Source organism: Epinephelus fuscoguttatus, linkage group LG2, assembly GCF_011397635.1.
Source record: "Epinephelus fuscoguttatus linkage group LG2, E.fuscoguttatus.final_Chr_v1".
Taxonomy (NCBI): Eukaryota; Metazoa; Chordata; class Actinopteri; order Perciformes; family Serranidae; genus Epinephelus; species Epinephelus fuscoguttatus.
In genome coordinates, this window is record NC_064753.1 from 44073192 (window position 1) to 44093031 (window position 19840).

The window sequence follows — 19840 nt, forward strand, 5'->3', positions numbered from 1 at the left end:
GATACAAACAGTTGACATGACACCAGAGGGTGGTGGTAGGTGTGCACAAGTGCCCAGACACCCTCAGCATACATCTGTAAGTGCACTCGTAGCAGGAGCACCGCAGCATCACAGACCTGCAATATCTCCTTTCCCGTTTAAACAGATTGCCCTATTTGTGAAGTGTGTCTGATTGGTTGAAGCGTGCAAGCTGAGGCAGACCACTGACTGGCTGACAGCCAAAACTTACTGACTGAAGAATATATTTTATTTCAATCATTTCAGTCGGGTAATCTGATTTATTCAATATGGATGGTGAATGAAGTGGAGCACAGTAATATGTCAGTCTTATTTAAAAGATCTGGTCTTGTATGCTTCCTGTGCACATAACTTAATGTAAAGAACAGCACTGAATCTGAGTGCACACAACATCTTCCTGAGTAACATTATCAAAGCTGCCAAACATCAAACATTCATATGTGTGAACTCTTTTTATAACACATGGCATCTAACTACATATGCCATCTTTTTGCTGCTTCCTGATTGGATAGAAAAATCTAATGAATGCCTTAATGCTTTAAGATGCACACAAGGAGAGATGACCAGGACTTGGAACGACGCAGCTACTCAAAGTGTCAGTCTTTACAGGGCTCAGCAATAAGGATTGCCTGATCGCCTGTGGCAAGTAAATGCCACATTGGGCTAGTAAATCTAGTAACTCACTTGCCCAATCAGGCAAGTGGTAAAAAAGAATGTAACACATTGTTTTTTCCAGAGCTGATGATGGACATAGAGAGTTTAACATGCGCAGTACCAACAGGGCACTCGTGAGAAAGTGGTGGCATTGAGTTATCCTGGAAACAGGAGTTTAGTTGGATGGGGTTAGAGGATGTGGGTAAAATTCTAACTGTATTGCATAGGGCTGCCCCCTAATAGTCGAACAAATGTTATTTGACCTGAAAGGTCATTAGTTGGCAGGATTTCATTGTTCACTTAGTCACAGAAAATAAACAAACAACAACAAAAAACACAAAAGCTGCGCCTTGTCAAAATAAATCTAAACTTATATGACTGGACCATGTGTGAATTTAATCTGAAAGGACAGACAAAGGAAGTGTCCACGCTCAGCAGTCAGACAGGAGTCAGGTTAATCTCCAGGGCTGGTACCTGCGGTTATTCCACAGGCTAGTTAATAACATGTCGGGCAGGAAATCCAAAGTGTGGGATCATTTTGAGAAGGTGAAGGATGAACCCAAGGTGATATGTAAACTCATCTTCATTGGTCGACTACAAACATGACGTATCATCTGAAACATGGAAGTAGCTACATGCCCATTAGCCCACAGCGTCATTAACAGGCGGCTCGCTCAGTGTGTGACGTGCACATGGAGATAAAATATAGGCCTATATTAATGAAGGTTCATTAGTACGGTTTTGTATTTCTCTGTAATGTAGCACAGTGTTAACAATGTTGATACTATTCTTTCTCACACCTTCAACTCAAATCATTGTGTTCCCCCGCCCAAAATATATCATTTAATAATCAAATTAATATCGTAAACATGTGGGTGGCTATCTGGCTAATGGCCCTAAATGATGACTACTGGTCGACGAGGAAAATATTTGGTCGGGGGCAGTCGTAATATTGCACTGTGTGCTGCAAGTTTGAAAACAAGGCAAATAAAACAGGTTTGTTTTTCATGACAAGTAACTCAAAATAATTAAATAAAAAAATGTACAGAGGCAAGTAAAAATTGACTTTGGGCAAGTAGATTTTTGACCTGCTTGTAAATAAATAAATAATGTTGAACCCTGGGATAAACATCTTTCCTGACTTTTATCTCAAATCCAGACCTGATCTCACCATCTCTAGTCATACATCAGTAGTGCTGCACACACATTGCTGTCAAATTATCCACCAATTGTTTTTCTGATTAGATGCTTTGTCTGTAAAGTGTCAGAAAAAAAAAGATGTCCATCGGGACACCCAGTAGCTCACCTGGTAGAGCAGGGGCCCGTGCACATAAGGCTGTATCCCTGCCGCAGCAGCCGCGGGCTCAATTCCAACCTGCAGCCCCCCACCACATGCCGCCCTCACCCTCCCTACCCCTCCACTCCAAATCTTTCCTACCAAATAAAGGCAAGAATTCCGCCAAAAAACAAATACAGATGCCCATCACAGAAACATCTGACACTGTGTCATCCACCTCAGAGTTTCAGATGTCATTTGTTAAAGGGAAATTTCGGTTTATTTCAACCCGTCTCCTATCGTCCTAAATTTGTTTCAAGTGACTAGTGACATAGAAATAATAGTTAGCATGTTAGCCGTTAGCTTAGATACAGCTGTAGTGTCAGACCTGTTAAAATGTAAGTGAACGGGCAACCTTCAAGTGCAAAGTTAGTCCACTAAACAAGCTTTTTTTCCACAAAGACCGCCTCATATCGTTAGGATAAATGTCAGAGAACATATAGAAAACAACATGTAAACGTGTTGTCTTACCTTACCGGTGTGCTGCCATGTTTGTTTACCATCTAGCTCTGCTTTCCAAAGCGCAGCCGAAATATATCTCGCCAGCTCTAGATAAAGCCCAGCTGGATACTAACGTTACTCCAGGTGGAGGTGTCTCGTCCTCGGTCACATCCAGACCTTGAAAATAAGGCTGCAACCGGTCCCATTCCTTGCAACAGAGGCATTCCTCTTCTGTGGGCACTGGGGCACAGCATTTACAGGTACACCACCAATCTCCAGAGCTACGCAGCCTTGCAGCAGCCATTCCTCCTCTCTCGTCCTCTACCTGTTGCGCCTCTGTCTCTCTCCTCCTCCGTTCTTCAATTTCACGAAGCTGCTCAGTGTATTCTGGCTCAAATAAATAAGGGCGGCCATCAAACTCTGCAAAAACAAATTCCTCCTCCACAAAGTCGAAGTCTGGCAAAAAGTCAGCCATTATTCTATAAATCTTTCATAAAATAAATGAATGAACTTTTCAGGCTACTGTCCGGTTCTGACTTCCAGCTGTTGCTGCTTGTTCAGGCACGCTATGAGATTGCTGCTTGTTCTTGCGATATTTCGGCCACGCTTTGGAAAGCAGAGCTAGAGGGATAAACAAACATGGCAGCACACCGTTAAGGTAAGACAACATGTTTACATGTCGTTTTCTATATGTTCTCTGACATTTATCCTAACGATATGAGGCGGTCTTTGTGGGAAAAAAGCTTGTTTAGTGGACTAACTTTGCACTTGAAGGTTGTCCGTTCACTTATGTTTTAACAGGTCTGACACTACGGCTGTATCTAGGCTAACGGCTAACATGCTAACTATTATTTCTATGTCACTAGTCACTTGAAACAAATTTAGGACGATAGGAGACAGGTTGAAATAAACCAAAATTTCCCTTTAAACTACAATTAGTTTTAAACTCATGAACTCATGTATGACTTTCATGCATTCTCATTTATCACCTTTCAACTGAATGGTCTTAAAGAAGTATTTCAGTGCTGGAAAGATGGTCTTTTTATAAAACTGGGTTGTCTGTGCAGCAGACACATGCACATACTTTTGAAATTGGTGCTACATGACCAGAGAAAACCAAGGACAAGGTCTGTGGCATTTGCTTTTGCTAAAGATGTCGAAAAACCTACAGCTACCTGAATGCACTGCACCACACCAGACCAAAACACGTCTGTGCTGATGGAGGGCATAAAATAATCTTGTCTGTTTTTTGACAAAGGAAACAATATGGCAGCTGGCTAACAGTTGACCAAATGTTCGACCTGAAAGGTCAATAGTTGGCAGGATTTCATTGGTCGCTTAGCCACAGAAAACAAATGATGCCGTATTAAAGTTAAACAGTGAGTAAAAATATGTTTCTGAAAACATTTTGAGTGAGAAATAGGCAACACAGGAACAGAATCTTGTTTCATATGTGATCAGCACTGCTTAATTTTACTGTTTGATCTGAGTTTGATCTGTGTTCAAGAGAGAAAGGGAGAGGGTCTTTTGATTTGGTCTGTCTTGATCCACTTCTGTACTCTTTGTGTCCGTGGTGGCGAGCATATGAAAATGCAGAATCACAGTGTGTAGTTTGAGCCGGATGACGTGGAGCGTGTCATCTGGTGGATTGGAGCTGGAAGATAGGCAGGGAGATCTGGGTGCTGGTTAGATGGAGGGAAGTTTACCACAGTTCAGTAACTCATACTACCCACACTTTTAAAATACAAAGCAAGTTGAAAATCAGCAAAGTATCCCTTTAATGAACTTAATAGATTCATTAATTGTCAAGTTGACCTTTGGGGTCTATATTAATAGCCTCCTATAACACTTTGACTAAAGTTACTTTTGTTCCCTTTAAAAATGTCCTTTTACTGTGAGAAAAAAGATGAGTCCAAAGTACCTTTTTGTCAGTATTAGCCTCTGGTGATGTCATTTAAATGCATGCATGTATTTCTCCTTCTGGATGTAGCCTATCATGCTGCCTTGCACTTTGTAACTGGTGCCAGCTTCTATACACATTGTAAATTATATGAAATGGTTCAATGGACTTCACTGTGTTAAGAGGAAAAACCCATATATGGTCATTTTTTTATTGCAAAAGCTTTACTGGGTAAATTAGCACAGCGCATGTCCAGTTTACTGACATATTACTCCAGTAGCTGTAACACTAGGTCAGCAGAAAAAAATCACCTTATGGCACCAACCATCCGAACACAGCTGGATAAATCTGCCTTTTTCTTTCAAGCCCTGCAAGCTTGGAATGAGCTGTAAGGAATACTAAACCTTGAAACGTTGCCCTCTCTTGAAATGTTTAAAGGTATTTTAAAATCAGTTTTCAAAGAACAGAGTTATTGCTTCTAACAAGCGCCACTATTTGCCAGGATTCTTCTTTGCTTATCAATCAATCAATCAATCAATTTTATTTATAAAGCCCAATATCACAAATCACAATTTGCCTCACAGGGCTTTACAGCATACGACATCCCTCTGTCCTTTGGACCCTCACAGCGGATAAGGAAAAACTCCCAAAAAAAACCCTTTAACGGGAGAAAAAACGGTAGAAACCTCAGGAAGAGCAACTGAGGAGGGATCCCTCTTCCAGGACGAACAGACGTGCAATAGATGTTGTACAGAACAGATCAGCATAATAAATTAACAGTAATGATGCCTGTATGCTTTGTGTCTGTTGCTGTGCTTTGCTTTTTATCTGTCCCATTTGTATTCACTTGTGTTAGAAACTTTTTAATTTTACTGCTTATCTTGATCAGGACTCCCTGACAGAGGAGGTATTGCACCTCAGTAGCCCTTTTTACAGAGAGATCACACTATAGGGTCGCGACCAAGTCCTTTCTTTACACCCCTTTGCATTTTTACACAGACTAAACAACGGCGGAATCACGCCACTCCAGTGTATAATTTTAGACAGCACGCCGGCATCATGGAATTAGAAGAGGCGTGACATATAACACAACAGCGTCGGCCTCTATTATGACACTTATCATACGCTTCAGCAGAGCTTTATCAACAATAACAATGCAATAACAATCATGTATCATCCCTGTTATATGGCAGCTGATCTTGTCCGCCGGTCTGCTGCTAACTTGTTAGGCTAATATGTAGCTGAAGGTTATGAGCTGCACCTCTACCTGTGACAATGATAAAATAATAACACCATGATGGCAAACTCTGCACATCATCAAAGGCAGCGCATTATAGCTCCAATCCTTCCGTTCTTATCTTTCACAATAAAAGCCCAAGGCATATAAACTGCATCACTGCTTTCTAGAGGGAACTTATTCACATACTGAGACTGTGGTTGTTCATTGTATACTACATGTACTAGCATACTATGCAACGCTGTTATTGAAAGAAGTCAATGTGGACTTGAGGACATGAACACTGGTTTCCTGGATAAAAGTCTTGTGCTTGTTTGACCCATGCATCACTCCTCCTGCCCACCCTATAGAGACATCTTGCATCTTAATACAACATTATGCATATTGTTGCTTTTTATACTGCATGATCTCACTTCCTCTGCTTCTGTAATAATTACTACTGCCACTAAGCGGACGCCGCCCAACAATTAATGTAAGCATACATCGCAATAACCTGCTTGCTGCTTACGTGGCCGATTATTTGTCAAGAGCCAGCTGCACAGAATGTACTTTACAAGTCCCCTTTCTCTTTCACACACACACACACACACACACACACACACACACACACACACACACACACACACAAGCTTCCAAAGTCTATTAAGAAATATATGCAAAGAATGTTTGTTGAAATGACTGATGCTTAGTTATTAAAGACAATGTGTTCTCTTTGATTCATCGCCCCCAAATACACAAGATCATGCTGGCATCCTGCTCCATTCAAAAAGCCCTGTAGAATTAATTACATGAGGCCATTCACCTTGAAATCAGTCATTACAGAAAATCCTCCCAAATCCAGCGTATTATATTTTATCTGCATAAGGTTCAGGTTACTCAGTGTTTTCACTAAATCCTGATGCAAGAATGAAATGTTACTGCAGTGATAACACAGCTGAATTGGTGGAGGTGTAACAACATATTTCATTCAGACGATGTCTGTGCGGCAAAACCACAAAGTTGTAGGAAACAGGTGATAAATTCAAGCTCATGAGGAAAAGATGCACAAGAGATTAAATGGCATCTCTAATGCCATGTGCCGTTCTCCCTCAGTGAACGGTCTTAACCTTGACTCAGGTTTTCTGAGCTATCAGATTTTTCCCTGAGGACATCACTGTCCGGTTCAGAAAGGTTGCATGACAGTTTTCCGATGAATTGGATAAAGAGCAAAACAACCAGATATGTATAGCAGGCAGCAGCAGCAGCAGCAGCAGCAGCAGCAGCAGCAGCAGCAGCAGCAGAGAGCTGTGAGTTTCCTTTCCAATTTAAATGGACTACTGAATTTGGGGAGTGTTTGTGATTGGTGAAGTGAACAAACACAGCTGAGTCAGGCCAGTGGCTGCCTGCCAGTGAGTTTCCTGACTGAACTTCTCTAAGCCTGTGATACATTTTTTCTTGTTGACCTATCCCATTCATACGGTCATGTTTGAACATTCCACTATTGTCTTTCCAAACTGAATTTAGAAAAGAAATTGGCATGAAAAAGTGCTTGTATCCGTCCTGCCATGAAATGTCTCTGGGTTTACAAAATGTAACCATTCAGAATCATTTGAAATCATTTCAGTGCAAAATAATGACATCGACAACGAATCCTCGGATTGTCTTCACTGAAGCTGCGGCAAATGGGATAACAAGGCCAAGAGGCTCATTAGCCCCGTTAACCCTCACAGCCGCTAATAGAGTCCAAGCTGCTCCTTATGCCCACATGGACAAAAAGAGTTTGAACCAGCGGACCGAATGACGTAGTAGCTGCACAACCAGTTTGACCGTTCTGTCACTGAGAAGGCTAAACATGACAAATGATAGTCATAATCAGTACGAAAAACAGCAGCACAACATTCAAACATGAGGCACAGTGCACCTTCATTATTATAGACATGAATATGATGGCATTGTTATCGAATGTAATTAAACATTTGACACATTATCTGACATAAACATAGAAAACAGTTCTGTGTGAATTCTTCTATCCCTACACTACAGCTGTAACAGTCAATTAGACCTTTGATGGAAACTTAATTTGGCATTTTTTCCCAAGCAAAAATGCCAGATATTCACCAGCTTCTCTGTTGTGAAGATTTGCTATTTTAATTGTGTGATTTCATCCTGAATAACTTTGTGGTTTGGGCTGTTGGTCAGACAAAACAAGCAGCTTGAAAATGTCAGGGTTTTAGAAAAATGTGACAGCTAACTTTTACTATTTTCAGACATTTTTTAGACCAAACGATTGATCCATTAATCAGGAAAATAGCTGGCAGAATCATCGATAATAAAAACGATAATCAGTCGCAGCCATACACTAGGCATCTTAAGAAGAAAGTGCTTGAATTTATATATTTTGTGCAAGAATAAAAAATTTCCCTCTAATTGCTCAGCTTACACAATATATTGTTTTGTAATGCTGTCATTACTGTAAAGGCCCAGACACACCAAACTGAGTTCAGAGAACTAGTGGCGACAAAGGCACCCTGCTGTGTTGCCTCACCTCACCTGTGTCTTGGCCTAAAAGTTGCACATGAACACACTGCAAAGACTACAGCTAACAGCCAACCAGCATGCATGTTCTGTGCTTGCGTGAGAGGAAATAACTCTCCACACCAGCAGACGGCAGTGGTCTATAATCATCATTCATAAAAGAAAACCCGAAGACCATGTTGATGCTAGCTAGCCAGTTAGCACATTAACAACACAATTTAGTGTTTAAGGAACAAAGCATATTTACAGTGCGCCAGTGAACAATTACACAAATCATCACTCAGTGTTTCTGCTAAAGCCCTCATTGTCTAAGGAGAAATAACCTTAACTTCTGTAACAAGTTTGTTTTGGTCTCACTCCATCTTGACTTTAGCAGTTTGTTTACTTTCCTCACTTCCACTTCTCTTCTTGTGCACTGAGCTGAACTGCCAGTCAGAGTGATTTCATTTACCCATGGGCTCCACCATCACTGATGTTGATTCAACATGCTGAATCGGCCACAAAAAAAGTAGACGGGGGGCCTATGGGGCAGGACACACCACATCAACTGCAGGGATAGATGCTCGGCGACGGCTGAACACTGACCGACAGCCGACCGACAGCTTGGTGTGTTAGGGCCTTTAAACAGCACAATTGAGTGGAATTTCTGAGTGGAATCGTTGCCGTACCTATGGTATAGGCTACGTGTCTACGCCTGACGTGCATCTCCCAAGAACTGAAATGACATTTCGAAGTGTCATACTTGTGTTTGACCATGTTGTCGAGCTAGTTCCCTGTCTCTGTCAAGTAGCTGTAAATTATTCACTCACTGTACAGCAGGAAACATCACTTCAAAAATAAAAGTTCTATGCTGGAAATTCACTGTACTTACAAAATGTGTTTTCTTACAAACTTGACACGTTTTTGAGTCCATTCAGAATGGACCTGCGACCCACATTTGGACCACTACCCACCAGTTGGGAACCGCTTTGTTAGCTGAATCGATCTTGACTTTACTGCACTTCACAGAATCTCGATACAGTAGCTTGGGTATGATTGCAGATCGACACAGGTGCACCACCGCACACGTATAAATGCTCACAATGGCACAGGCCACTTGTGTCGGCCTTAAGAAGTGTTCATACATTCAAACATCTCTAACTTTTATATTCTTTTATATGAGTGTTTGTTAAGCCTGCTAGTGCTCAGTATAAATGGTCTCAGTGTTTTAACAGTAACTGACTTTAATCCGTGTCTCATACTATGCTTTGTGGGGTCCTTAAATTTGAGAGAATCCTGCCTGGAAAGTCATTGAAAAGCCCTTGAATTTGATATTTCAGAAGGTGTGGGAACCCTGGGTACATCAACAACAGACCCCTCTTGTGTTGTGCAGCCTAAGAGCATAGCATTTGTTTTTGTGGATATTTATTTTAATGTAGTTAGTACTATTTTCTCCAAATAATAGTCTGTTTGTTCAGGACTCACAGTACTTCACTTTGTTATTAGAAGACGCAGGATCAGACTGTAACAGCAGCCACACAACCTCCTTTACAGTGTTGTTAACATGTAATTTCATGTCTTTCTCGCCAAGTAGTTTTCACCACACAACACAGATTAAGAGCACAAAGCTTGATCCCCCCACCTCACATAGCGAGCAGAAGCCAAAGCACAAGTTAAAGCAGCTTTCCAAAAAAACGATTACCACACTAAATGAAATGTATTCCAATACACAATACGGGAATTCCCAAAGCCAATTTCCCTGAGATGAGAATGCAAATCACACATAAAGGAAAGCTGCTGTTTACTCATACAAAGTCTTAAAATGTTTCAACAAAAGGAGCTTATGCTTAGAAAGTTTATCCAAGGCCAGCTAAAATGGATCTGGCCTAATCTCAGTTCTTGGACATGGCTTCAAAGCCCTGATTTAAGATTCAAAGATTTTTATCACAACCTTTTTTTCTTTTTTTTTTAAAAACTCTGACTCACTCGATGCTCTGAGGAAAAGATCTTTGAAGCGTGACAATATGATTTCTAGACAACAATTAAGGGGAAATTTAAGGGTAAACATGTTCTTCAGGGTTAATCTAGGTTCAAGACTTATTTAAAATACAATGAAAAGTGCAATAGGGCAATAAAAATCCCTCACACACTAATGTTTTCATACAGACGGAGCATATAGCAGAACTTAGACTCCATAAAGAGAAGTTATGTTTGAGTGAGCGTCTCTGACTTCCTCTCAAGCAGAGAAACTTGTAATAGAATAATGGTGTTTGCAATTACCTGCTCTGGTGGCAATTGTTTTGCAGCTTTGGTATCCATCTCTTTCTGTGACTCTGCAGTCATTACAGTGTGATTACAGGTTCAGTCTGTAACCAATCCCCTTTATACATAAATAACTTTCCAAGATGCAAGTAGGGGCATGTAAGAACTTTCCTCTCACTGATTTACTCCATTTTTATAGACTCCTCAGGGAATTAAAGACAGTGACCTGCAGTGATCTACCTGTGTTCAAGGGAATTCTAGACGCTATTTGCTCCCTGAAGAAGTCTAAGTCTACTCACCTTGATAATAGCTCTGCAGATATAATCAGTCACACAAAGAAGCACCGGACAAGAACACATACGGAGTGTAATATATTATCATCTACAAGCACAAAGCCAAGCAGTCATATTTTATCACCACTTAGATCATTCCCTTTGCTGTCGCGAGGAATATTCTGGCTCTGTGCAGACTGACCGACAACTTCAATCAGGACCTCTTCATCGCCTTTGTACTCTTTCCAACTCGTTCCTGAAGTGTTATAATCAGACTTGGCTGCACAGGCAAATGTGCCATCATCGTCTCAGAGTTTGAATATGTGATGATGGCTTGGATAAGCTTAGCTGGTGAAATGTCAGGGATGTTCAGCTGGAGGATCTGTAGAAGGACAGAAGCCTGTAATTTTCCACACCAATTTACCGTGTCTCAATAGGAACTCAAGAATAACCTTAGTGGCTGGAGCAGACTTCAGGGTCGATGAAAAGCTCTTCAACATCAAGAGTGTCCAAACACCAAATTCTTTTTGTGAAACTTTGAGTTGCAGTGAGCATGTGACTTTACTTCATCAATGTCATGCTTTTAAAGCAATGATTTTTCTAGAAAATCTCCATCTACTGTGCTGAGTCCATTAATTCTGATGTTAATTGATGAATAGGTCAAAATAACATTGGTCAATTTCTGTAACAAAGGGACCTAAAGTCAGCTGTGGATAGCACAGTTCGTCAGGGGGAAGCATGCATGCTAAGCGTCGAGTTAGCAGCTCTGTGCCGAGGTGCCAACTAATTATTAAGCCAAGTCCCGGAGGTTATCCTTTTCTTTCCGTTTGTCCTTGTCCCTTTGTCTCTTTCTCATGCAGTTGTCAAGCTTCACTGGCCACTGTGTCAGCACTCTTAGGCTTTCTTGAGGACGCATGCAACTATGTAATGGCTGTGTAACATAAACAGCAAATGCTGACCAGAAAAGTAACTGTTTTTTTTAGATTACAGTGAAGATATTAAAACTAGGATAAACAGTGTTTTAATATCCTGGAGGACCTTTTTAACAGGGTGACCATATTTTCTAATCCTCACTCAGAGACACTTTGCCGATTTTCAACCAGCTTTGTATCTTAACAATGGGAGTAGTATGTGGAAATGTACTACTGCAAGGGTGTCCAAAGATAAGATAAGATAAGATACTGTGAAAATAAGTGAGGGCAACTGTTCAACTTTCAGTGTTTCCACCGCACATGGAAACAGCGGCCCTTACTTTTGACTTAACGCTTCTTTGCTGTGGCCATGTCTGCTCCCTGGCAAGAAATGTCTGCTGTTAGGTAACCATTCATCAGCGGTTTCTGTGACATCAGATGTACTTTCAAAATATGTTAAATCACCCAACACCGCTGTTTTAATACAACATGCATCATATGAATGCATGGCACATTTAAATATACTAATTATGTTGATATTACAATGACGAAAAATTTTCAATATATTGCCCACCCCTACTTCAGACACTTGTAGGCTTTAATCTACTCACTGTATAATGTCAGTAATGTCTGGAGGTGTGGAGGATGAAAGGTCAAGTCTCACCATTCTCACCTCATAGTTGGTGCATGTCTGCAAACTGTATAATAGACCTGCTATCGTGAGATGAATAAGGAAAACACATACCGTATATTTTGAAAGACAAGACGCCAGCCATGTAAAATTGTTCCACGGGCCATACTTTGGACATGCCTATGCTATAGTAAACCTCTCTCCATCTTACCATGACCCAGGTCTCCCTGATTATCTCCCAGCTCAAATCCACCGGCTCTTGTTGCTGTTGCTCAAACTACAAATTGTACTTCCTCATTTTCATATTGCCTGCCACCACGAACACAAAGTGTATGGAAGCGGATCGAAAGAGATACCTCTCTTCCCTCAAACTCAGACCAAATAGTAAAACTAGACAGTGCTAATCAAATATAAACCAAATTATCTTACTGTATTGCCTATTCGTAGCCTAAAATGTTTTCAGAAACATATTACAGTACCATGTTTGACTGTAATATGAGAACATGTGAACAGGAGTGCATGCCATACTGTTTCCTGTATTGAAAAAACAGAGGCTGAAAGAACTGAGATCAAATGGTAAAACTCAGCAGTGTTGATCAAATATGAACCAAGATCCTGTTACTGTGTTGCCTTTTTCTTGCCCCAAAGGTTCTTAGAAACATATTCTTGCACACTGTTAACTGTAATTCGAGATTCTTTGTCACCAGCCAGTTGCCATATTGTTTCCCGTGTCAAAACCGACAAGCTAAATTTACGTCACTCAGCAGCTGGAGCGTTTATTGATCCAGTGCAGTGCAGTAAAGTACATTCTGGCAGTTACAGTATTTCTACATCTTTAGCAAAAGCCAACGCAACAGCCCCTTTTTTCTGTTTTTTTCTGGTCATGTGGCACAAAGTATTTGCATCTTTTTACTACATAGACAGCTCAGTTTTATGAAAAGACCCTGCAGAGAAATGCTTCTCTAAATGTACTGCATGCTCATGGACTCACACATGTATGTGTACACCACAGATATTTTCATTAAGATGGGGGGGCAATTATTTCAGTGCTTAACATACCTACTGAGCACATGGACAACGCCTCATTAGACAAAAAATATATTTTTGTCTCCCAAAATCCACCAAAACATAGTTTAGTTGGAAACTGTCAAATAACACTGTAACACACAACAGCAGCTATACGGTCCACAGATCCAAAGCTCTGCTTGTGCTTCACTACACAGAATTCCCCTTCTGAGCTGCCCGTCTCAGATGGCTGTCACCAGGGTTTGCCTCGCTTGTTGCCACCACTTATATTTGGCCATCTTAAAAGGGTCTTTAATACTGGCATTTCCACAGCGCACGACCAAAACTGTAGCCTACCCCTGCAGTGTGTGCAGAATGCAGCACTCTCATTGCAGGATACTTTTCAAAGGAAGGACTAAGCCTCCAGGAGGTCTGTGGAAAAGACTGACTGTCTCTTTGGCGTGACATCTAACCGTTAGCATACTGACAGATTCTGTGAGAAAGAGCCACAAGTGTCATAGCGACAGCCTTGACAAGGACACGTTGATTGATCGACACATATACAGACAAATGAGTATTGATTTCAGACGCAGTGTGCACTGTTTATGTTTTTATTTTGCCTTTGGTAATTAAGAGTGGGATTGAACATGATAAACATCTATGTGAGCACCAAAACAAGTATATATACAATTTTAACTCTTTTTGGGGTTTTACAGATATTAGTAGGGGCTCAGGACACCCAATTCAAAACTGGGACAATCCCCTACAGACCAGGACATCTGGTCACTGTACCTTTTAGTTAAGTTAATCTGTGTTATGCTGGCATTTGTTTGACTAATTTCACTCAGTTACAAGTTAATTAGGTACCCTGAGCTAAAAGTGATGCAGTTTCAACAGCAAAACAGTTTCACCAAAAGCTGAACATTATAACCTTCATGAAGGGAGGATTTATTGCAGGACTGTTGTATTAGACTGTATTAATTTCTGCTGTGTGTACCCAATAAACTGAATCTTCACTATGCTCTGTGGGAAAATCCACTCAGTTGGCAAACAAGACTTGGTTTTTAATTAAGAGGTGCTCAAATTGGACAGGAAATATTGACAGTGTGATGTTTCAGGTTTTCAAAAAGAGTGTAAAAGAAACAGTCAATGGGAAAATACACTGAGAACTGAAGGTCAGTGAAAGAAAGGCTAACCTCATATTCACAGGACCATGTTATAGGTACGTAAGTAAGATGTGTGTGATAAAGAGTCAGGGGGCAGGTAAATTAAGTAATTTGTACGGATGTAAATCACTAGTTTCATCATGACAGTTATTATATTGATTCTATGGACGACAACAACATGATATTTGCTGCTATCACAGTCTGCCACGATATGATTTTGATCAATTGAATTCAGGGGCGTGCGATCAACATGAGACAATACAATATGCCCATTTAAGACAATCTGTTACAAAAGAAGCTGTCACCCTTTTCTTTTCTGGCTTTTGGTTGTAAAACAAAAAAATAATGCCTAAATAATTGTAAATGATTGTAACTGGTTAAGTGCAGTAAAGTTTACTTTAGATTGACTCACTAGCACACATGAAACAGCACATGGGATAAATTAACCTTCAGAGTTTTCTTCCAGAAAGACCTTTCTGGAAGTAATCTTTTAATTATAACCCAAACCATGATCTGTTTCCTGAAACTTCAGGGTTTCTTGGCTCAAAAAACATGGACTAACAACAAGATCATTTAACAAAAGTATCAAATTCAGCTCAGTAATAAGTGTCAAGGTTCAAAGACAAAAGCAACTGAGCCTAGCACACTTTCTCCACCCATAACTTAACAAATTACACATATTATGTATACTTTTTTCCTACTCAGTGCTGGTTTAACTCACTGCATCTCCTGACAGAGAACCATGGTTGAATTTCAGCCTGCGTGCATGTTTTTTTTTCAGCCCAACATTGTTGAAGTAGAGCAGCTAATATTGTCACAGTGAGAAGTTAATGGAGTGAGATTTCTGGCCAGGCAGGTATGTCACGTTTTCTGTGTATTTCATCTCATAACAAAGTTTTTTAATTGTGCCATGAGCTTAGTCTGTTCACCTGTATTTTCTTGGAAATCTGAAATATTTCCACACTGCTGATTTATTCCAGAGTAAATGTTATCTTCAGCGTCTTTTTCTAGTCTGCTTGCCATTATCTGCCTGGTGCCATTTGAAAGTGACATAGAATTTCTAAATACATGCTTATCCCAAAATGATGATATGGCTCCATGTTTTCACTTTGGATCAATGATACTTGATCACTGATATATTAATCAAGATCTGTGGATCGTTATTCAAGGGAACTTTTTTTTTCTTCTTTTTTGAGGATACAGATAATTAATTTCAATTAAATGTGTGTCATTCACAAACTAAAACTGTGCATACAAATGTTTTAATAGAAATATTTGATTCATCAATATTTTCTTAGCTGACTGTGTCCATACTCTGCAAACACTACCTCGGACCATACATACCGACAAATGCTAAAGGCCTGGCTGTCATAGAAAGTGTAACCAAACACCTTTTAACTAAATGCATTGCAGATTGAAACTGTAATTATTCAAAAAGGTTTTACTTAAAACCGTTAATTTACCACTACATTGGTCAAATGAATGAAATAACTATGGAACTGACACCCTTTCATCAATTATTAATGAAAAAATTCAGCAATGAAAACAGAGTATTCCAGTTTTTATCTTGTACATATTGCACATATGTTCACTTGTAGCCAACTGGTTGATTGGTAGCCTAATAAAAGGCATGAAGGATACATAAATATCCTGATCTGCCTCCAAGCAGCTATCAATGTGACATATCTCACCTTGCTGGAAGATATTGCAGTCCGTGCTTTCAGGAGAGAGCACATAAGAGGCTGCCATGTTTGAGCATGTTTGAAGGGAGTGATGAACAGCTCATCAGCGGTTTCTCACTGCCTTCACATTCATGGACGCTCACTGACGGCCCAAAACTAGTGTGTCAGGGTCTTAATATAAGCGTAGAGACAACTCCACTGCTTGCTCCATGACACACCTCTAGGCAAACGTATGTCTTTATATAGGGAAATGGGGGTGTGGCAGTATGCTGATGGCAGATAGCGAGCATGCGACTGTCAATTTATAATGATTTTGATTCACCAACATATGCAGGTTCGTAAGAACAATATCACGTGTCAAGAATGCGACAGTCATTTTGCATGTGCACTTATTTTATGTTTCCACGCATACATTTGTAAATGAGGCACATTGACTTCCCCCGTACATGCAAACTAACAATCGTTCTGTCATTCAAAAACCTTGGTTATAGTTTCTGTGGCATTGACAAGACAAGCCTCAGCTGCCTCAGGGGAGGACTATCCCAGGGTCTGTCTTAGGAAAAATCAATCTGCACAACAAGGTGGCCATCTATCAACCTGTCTGCATCACCACTGGACGCTATGTTGTAAAAATCTTCCACATTCCACAAACTGTATCCTGGATACAGCAAATGCTTGGAATCACCGACTGCACAACTGCATAACTATTGAGCCCACAATTACACAGCAGCAGCTGCACTCACTTGGGCATGTCATCAGGACGCCTGCAGGAGCCGCTGCCTTGTAAGATCCTGCATGGCTAAATTACAGCATGAGCACTGGTCAGCAGGAAGGCAAAAGCAGCAGTTCAAAGCTCAGCTCAAGGCTTCTCTAAGGATGTGAACCTGGTGGACGCTGCTGACCGTAACAACTGGCAGCAGAGCCCAAGTAGAAAAAGAGGAAAAGTAGGTGACAGCGAAAAAATGACACAGCTGAAATGTACTTGAAGCTGCTCTCACTACAACCTGAGTCCCTCAGATTGCTCTGTACAGCCTTCAAAGAGCTCGCTGTTAGAGACAAGTTGTTCTGAGATTCACTGGACAGCCAAAACCAAGCAAGTTTCTGTGTGTGTGTGTGTGTGTGTGTGTGTGTGTGTGTGTGTGTGTGTGTGACAGAGGGAGTGAGAGAACAGGAACAGACTATTTTTACCCTTTGGTGGGTCTTTCTGTGAGTCTTTCACCATGTGCAAGTACAACCAAGAGTTTCCTAACCACAGTTAAATTAATGATCCAAATGATAGTGAATACTTGTTTTAATTTTAAGGAACAAGACAAAATGTTCCCGGTTAGATGTTTTAATTTGCATTTTGTTAACATTGCTTGCTCACAAGAGAACCAAAATTCTGTCCGCCATATCTTATCATGACTTGCACCTATTCCATGAACAATGAACAATTAAGTAGCTGCAGCTGAGACTTAATTATGTATGTGATAAAGCAGGCCGTACTAATTGAAAATCCTTACCTCCTCAGCATAGGCGTCACAAAGTTTGTGTCCCGAGAGTAGTTTAGTTTTCAAGCTCTTGTTCTGAAAAAGAGAATAGAAAGACAGGAGTGATGCCATCAGTGTGTGCCCTGTGTTATACACTTCATGTTCCTGTAACAGTTTTTACTGCTTTATAAAAAGAACCATTTACTCAGTGGGCTTGTGTTTCTGCAGCAGGGCACTTGGCTGTTGAGGAGTGCTGACAGAAAGTGCTTGGTTGCCCCTCGATTTGAGACAAGACTGGAGAGCAGTCAGGAGTGCCCTGTCTGAGGATCTCAAAGCGCACTCAGGCTCATAGGCAACTAAAAGGTCAGCGTTGTAGCTCAGGGCCAGACCCCCACTGAACTTTAAACGTGATCAGTAAAGCCTTAAAATCATTTGACTGGCAGCCAGTGGAGAGATGCCAGAGTCTAGGTCGCTGGGTCTCCATGTTTGGTGCCAGTTAAGATCCTCGCTTTTTTAAACAATCTGGAGAGTGATTTTTGACTTGGAAAGCAATACAATGTGTTGTAATAATTTACATGAGACTTGTTAAAGCGAAAAAATGCCAGCTGTTGACTTTCTTTTTCCCATCGTGATTTCAGTGTGCACACAGCACCAGCCTCAGGTAGCCAGCTGGAGGCAGACGGGATACTGTGAAGCAAGGCAGTAATTTTAATAAATATTGGGGGGTAATATCCCCCTGCAATATTCAGTTATGCTCAAAATGCCCCTCCAATATATTGCAAACTTTAACAAATAGCTATGCTACGACAGGCAACTCGGCAAGGCCATCCAAAGTAATCATGAGCAAATGTAATTATATTCATAAATAACTTGTGATTTGTCATTACTCTCTACAAGCTTTGCCATTTTTCTCACAGCCTATGAGTTAAGACAGGTGTGTATATATTGAAATGTATTTTGTCATGGTATCTTATTTCATGTCACTCTGTGTTTTTCCATTTTGTTTATTTGTTTCACCTGTAATGTCATTAAATGGATCATGTGATGGCCTTTGATTGGCTCTTGCCCCCATATAGGTGGGGCCGTACCTGTGTTGTATGTTTTGAAAGCTCTGACTTAGACCTGCAGTGGTCAAAACATGCTGGCTCTTTTGAAAAGCCTGAATTGCCGTGGCTACAATATCATTACAAACATCATTAATACTTCCTCCTGACTTTTTCTATGTTTTTTTTTTTTTTTTTTTTTTTGGAGAGCCTGGATTGCCTTTCTGTTGATCCTGTTGTTTCCCGTTCTCCACAAGCACCCAACACACACTAGTTGTCTCTTTTGCCCCTCCAATATATTGATAAGAAAGGTTAACTTAAAAATTGTCATCCAAAATAATCATGAGCAAATCTAATTCTATTCATAAATAACCTTAAAAAATTGCCATAATTATTGCTAACACAATTAGTGTTGCCATATTCCAGCAGAAGTCGTTGCTCAACTGCTGTGGGTAGGTATGATGTAATACACTGTAGCCTACTGCCTCCCTATTTCATTACTTTTAAATGTATTAAAAAGAGGAAAACTAGAATGACTCCCAGCAGATTTAGTCCCTCCCTAATTTGACACTCTTTGATACGACCTTGCGGCGAGGCAAAAGATTATGGGAGCAAAGTAAAAAAATAATAGAAATACTGTAATACTTTTAAATTGTTTTCTGTATGTTGCCATGTATGAAAAAGATCTAAAGTGACTACTAAACAACATTTGTAGGGATGCACCAAATTACTGGCCGCACGTCGGTATCAACCGACATTTGCCTCGTTGACCGCCATCGGTCTATCTGCTAATAAGATGGCATTCACTGATGGCAACAGCAGATGTTTTGCTGTTATGTCAAATCAATTTTATGCAGGCTAAAAAGCACAGCTCTAAACTAAAGGCATCCAAGGGACAATGGAAAACATTCATAGAACAAACAAAGGTCTTCCCCAGGACGCCGTCAGGACAGAAGGACACAATAAACTCATGCCGTCATCAACACATCCCTGTCTTCCCTGATAATGCTACATTGTGAACAAAAAATCAGTGTTGATATCAACACAAGAGAGCTAGTTAATATTAGCTGTTCGCTAGTCGTCAGGTTGCGTCGAGTTACATTATGATGCGTTCATGCACTCTTGGTAAAAATGAGTTTTGGCGAAGGCAAATTATAACGATCTCATGATGTTTTCAAATGCCACCTTGTTAAATGTAGAAGAAGCCTAAATAAATACAGTTGTTTGTTTTGTTGTTGAAAGGCATCAGTGTTATAAGCTGTTGCTTCAGCCTACACCTTACTCTGACTGCAAAAGTGTCTAACTTGTTATTCCTTACAA

At 40.4% G+C, this 19840-nt stretch overlaps 1 protein-coding gene across 1 annotated transcript in view; it reads right to left on the minus strand.

Moving 5' to 3' along the window:
• The window catches only part of luzp2 (leucine zipper protein 2), a 257615-nt gene that overhangs the window by 53468 nt on the left and 184307 nt on the right, over positions 1 to 19840 (minus strand). Inside the window, exon 6 of the mRNA XM_049598772.1 lies at positions 17511 to 17573. Within this exon, the coding sequence (XP_049454729.1) occupies positions 17511 to 17573 (63 nt within the window). The remainder of the gene's footprint in view (positions 1 to 17510; positions 17574 to 19840) is intronic.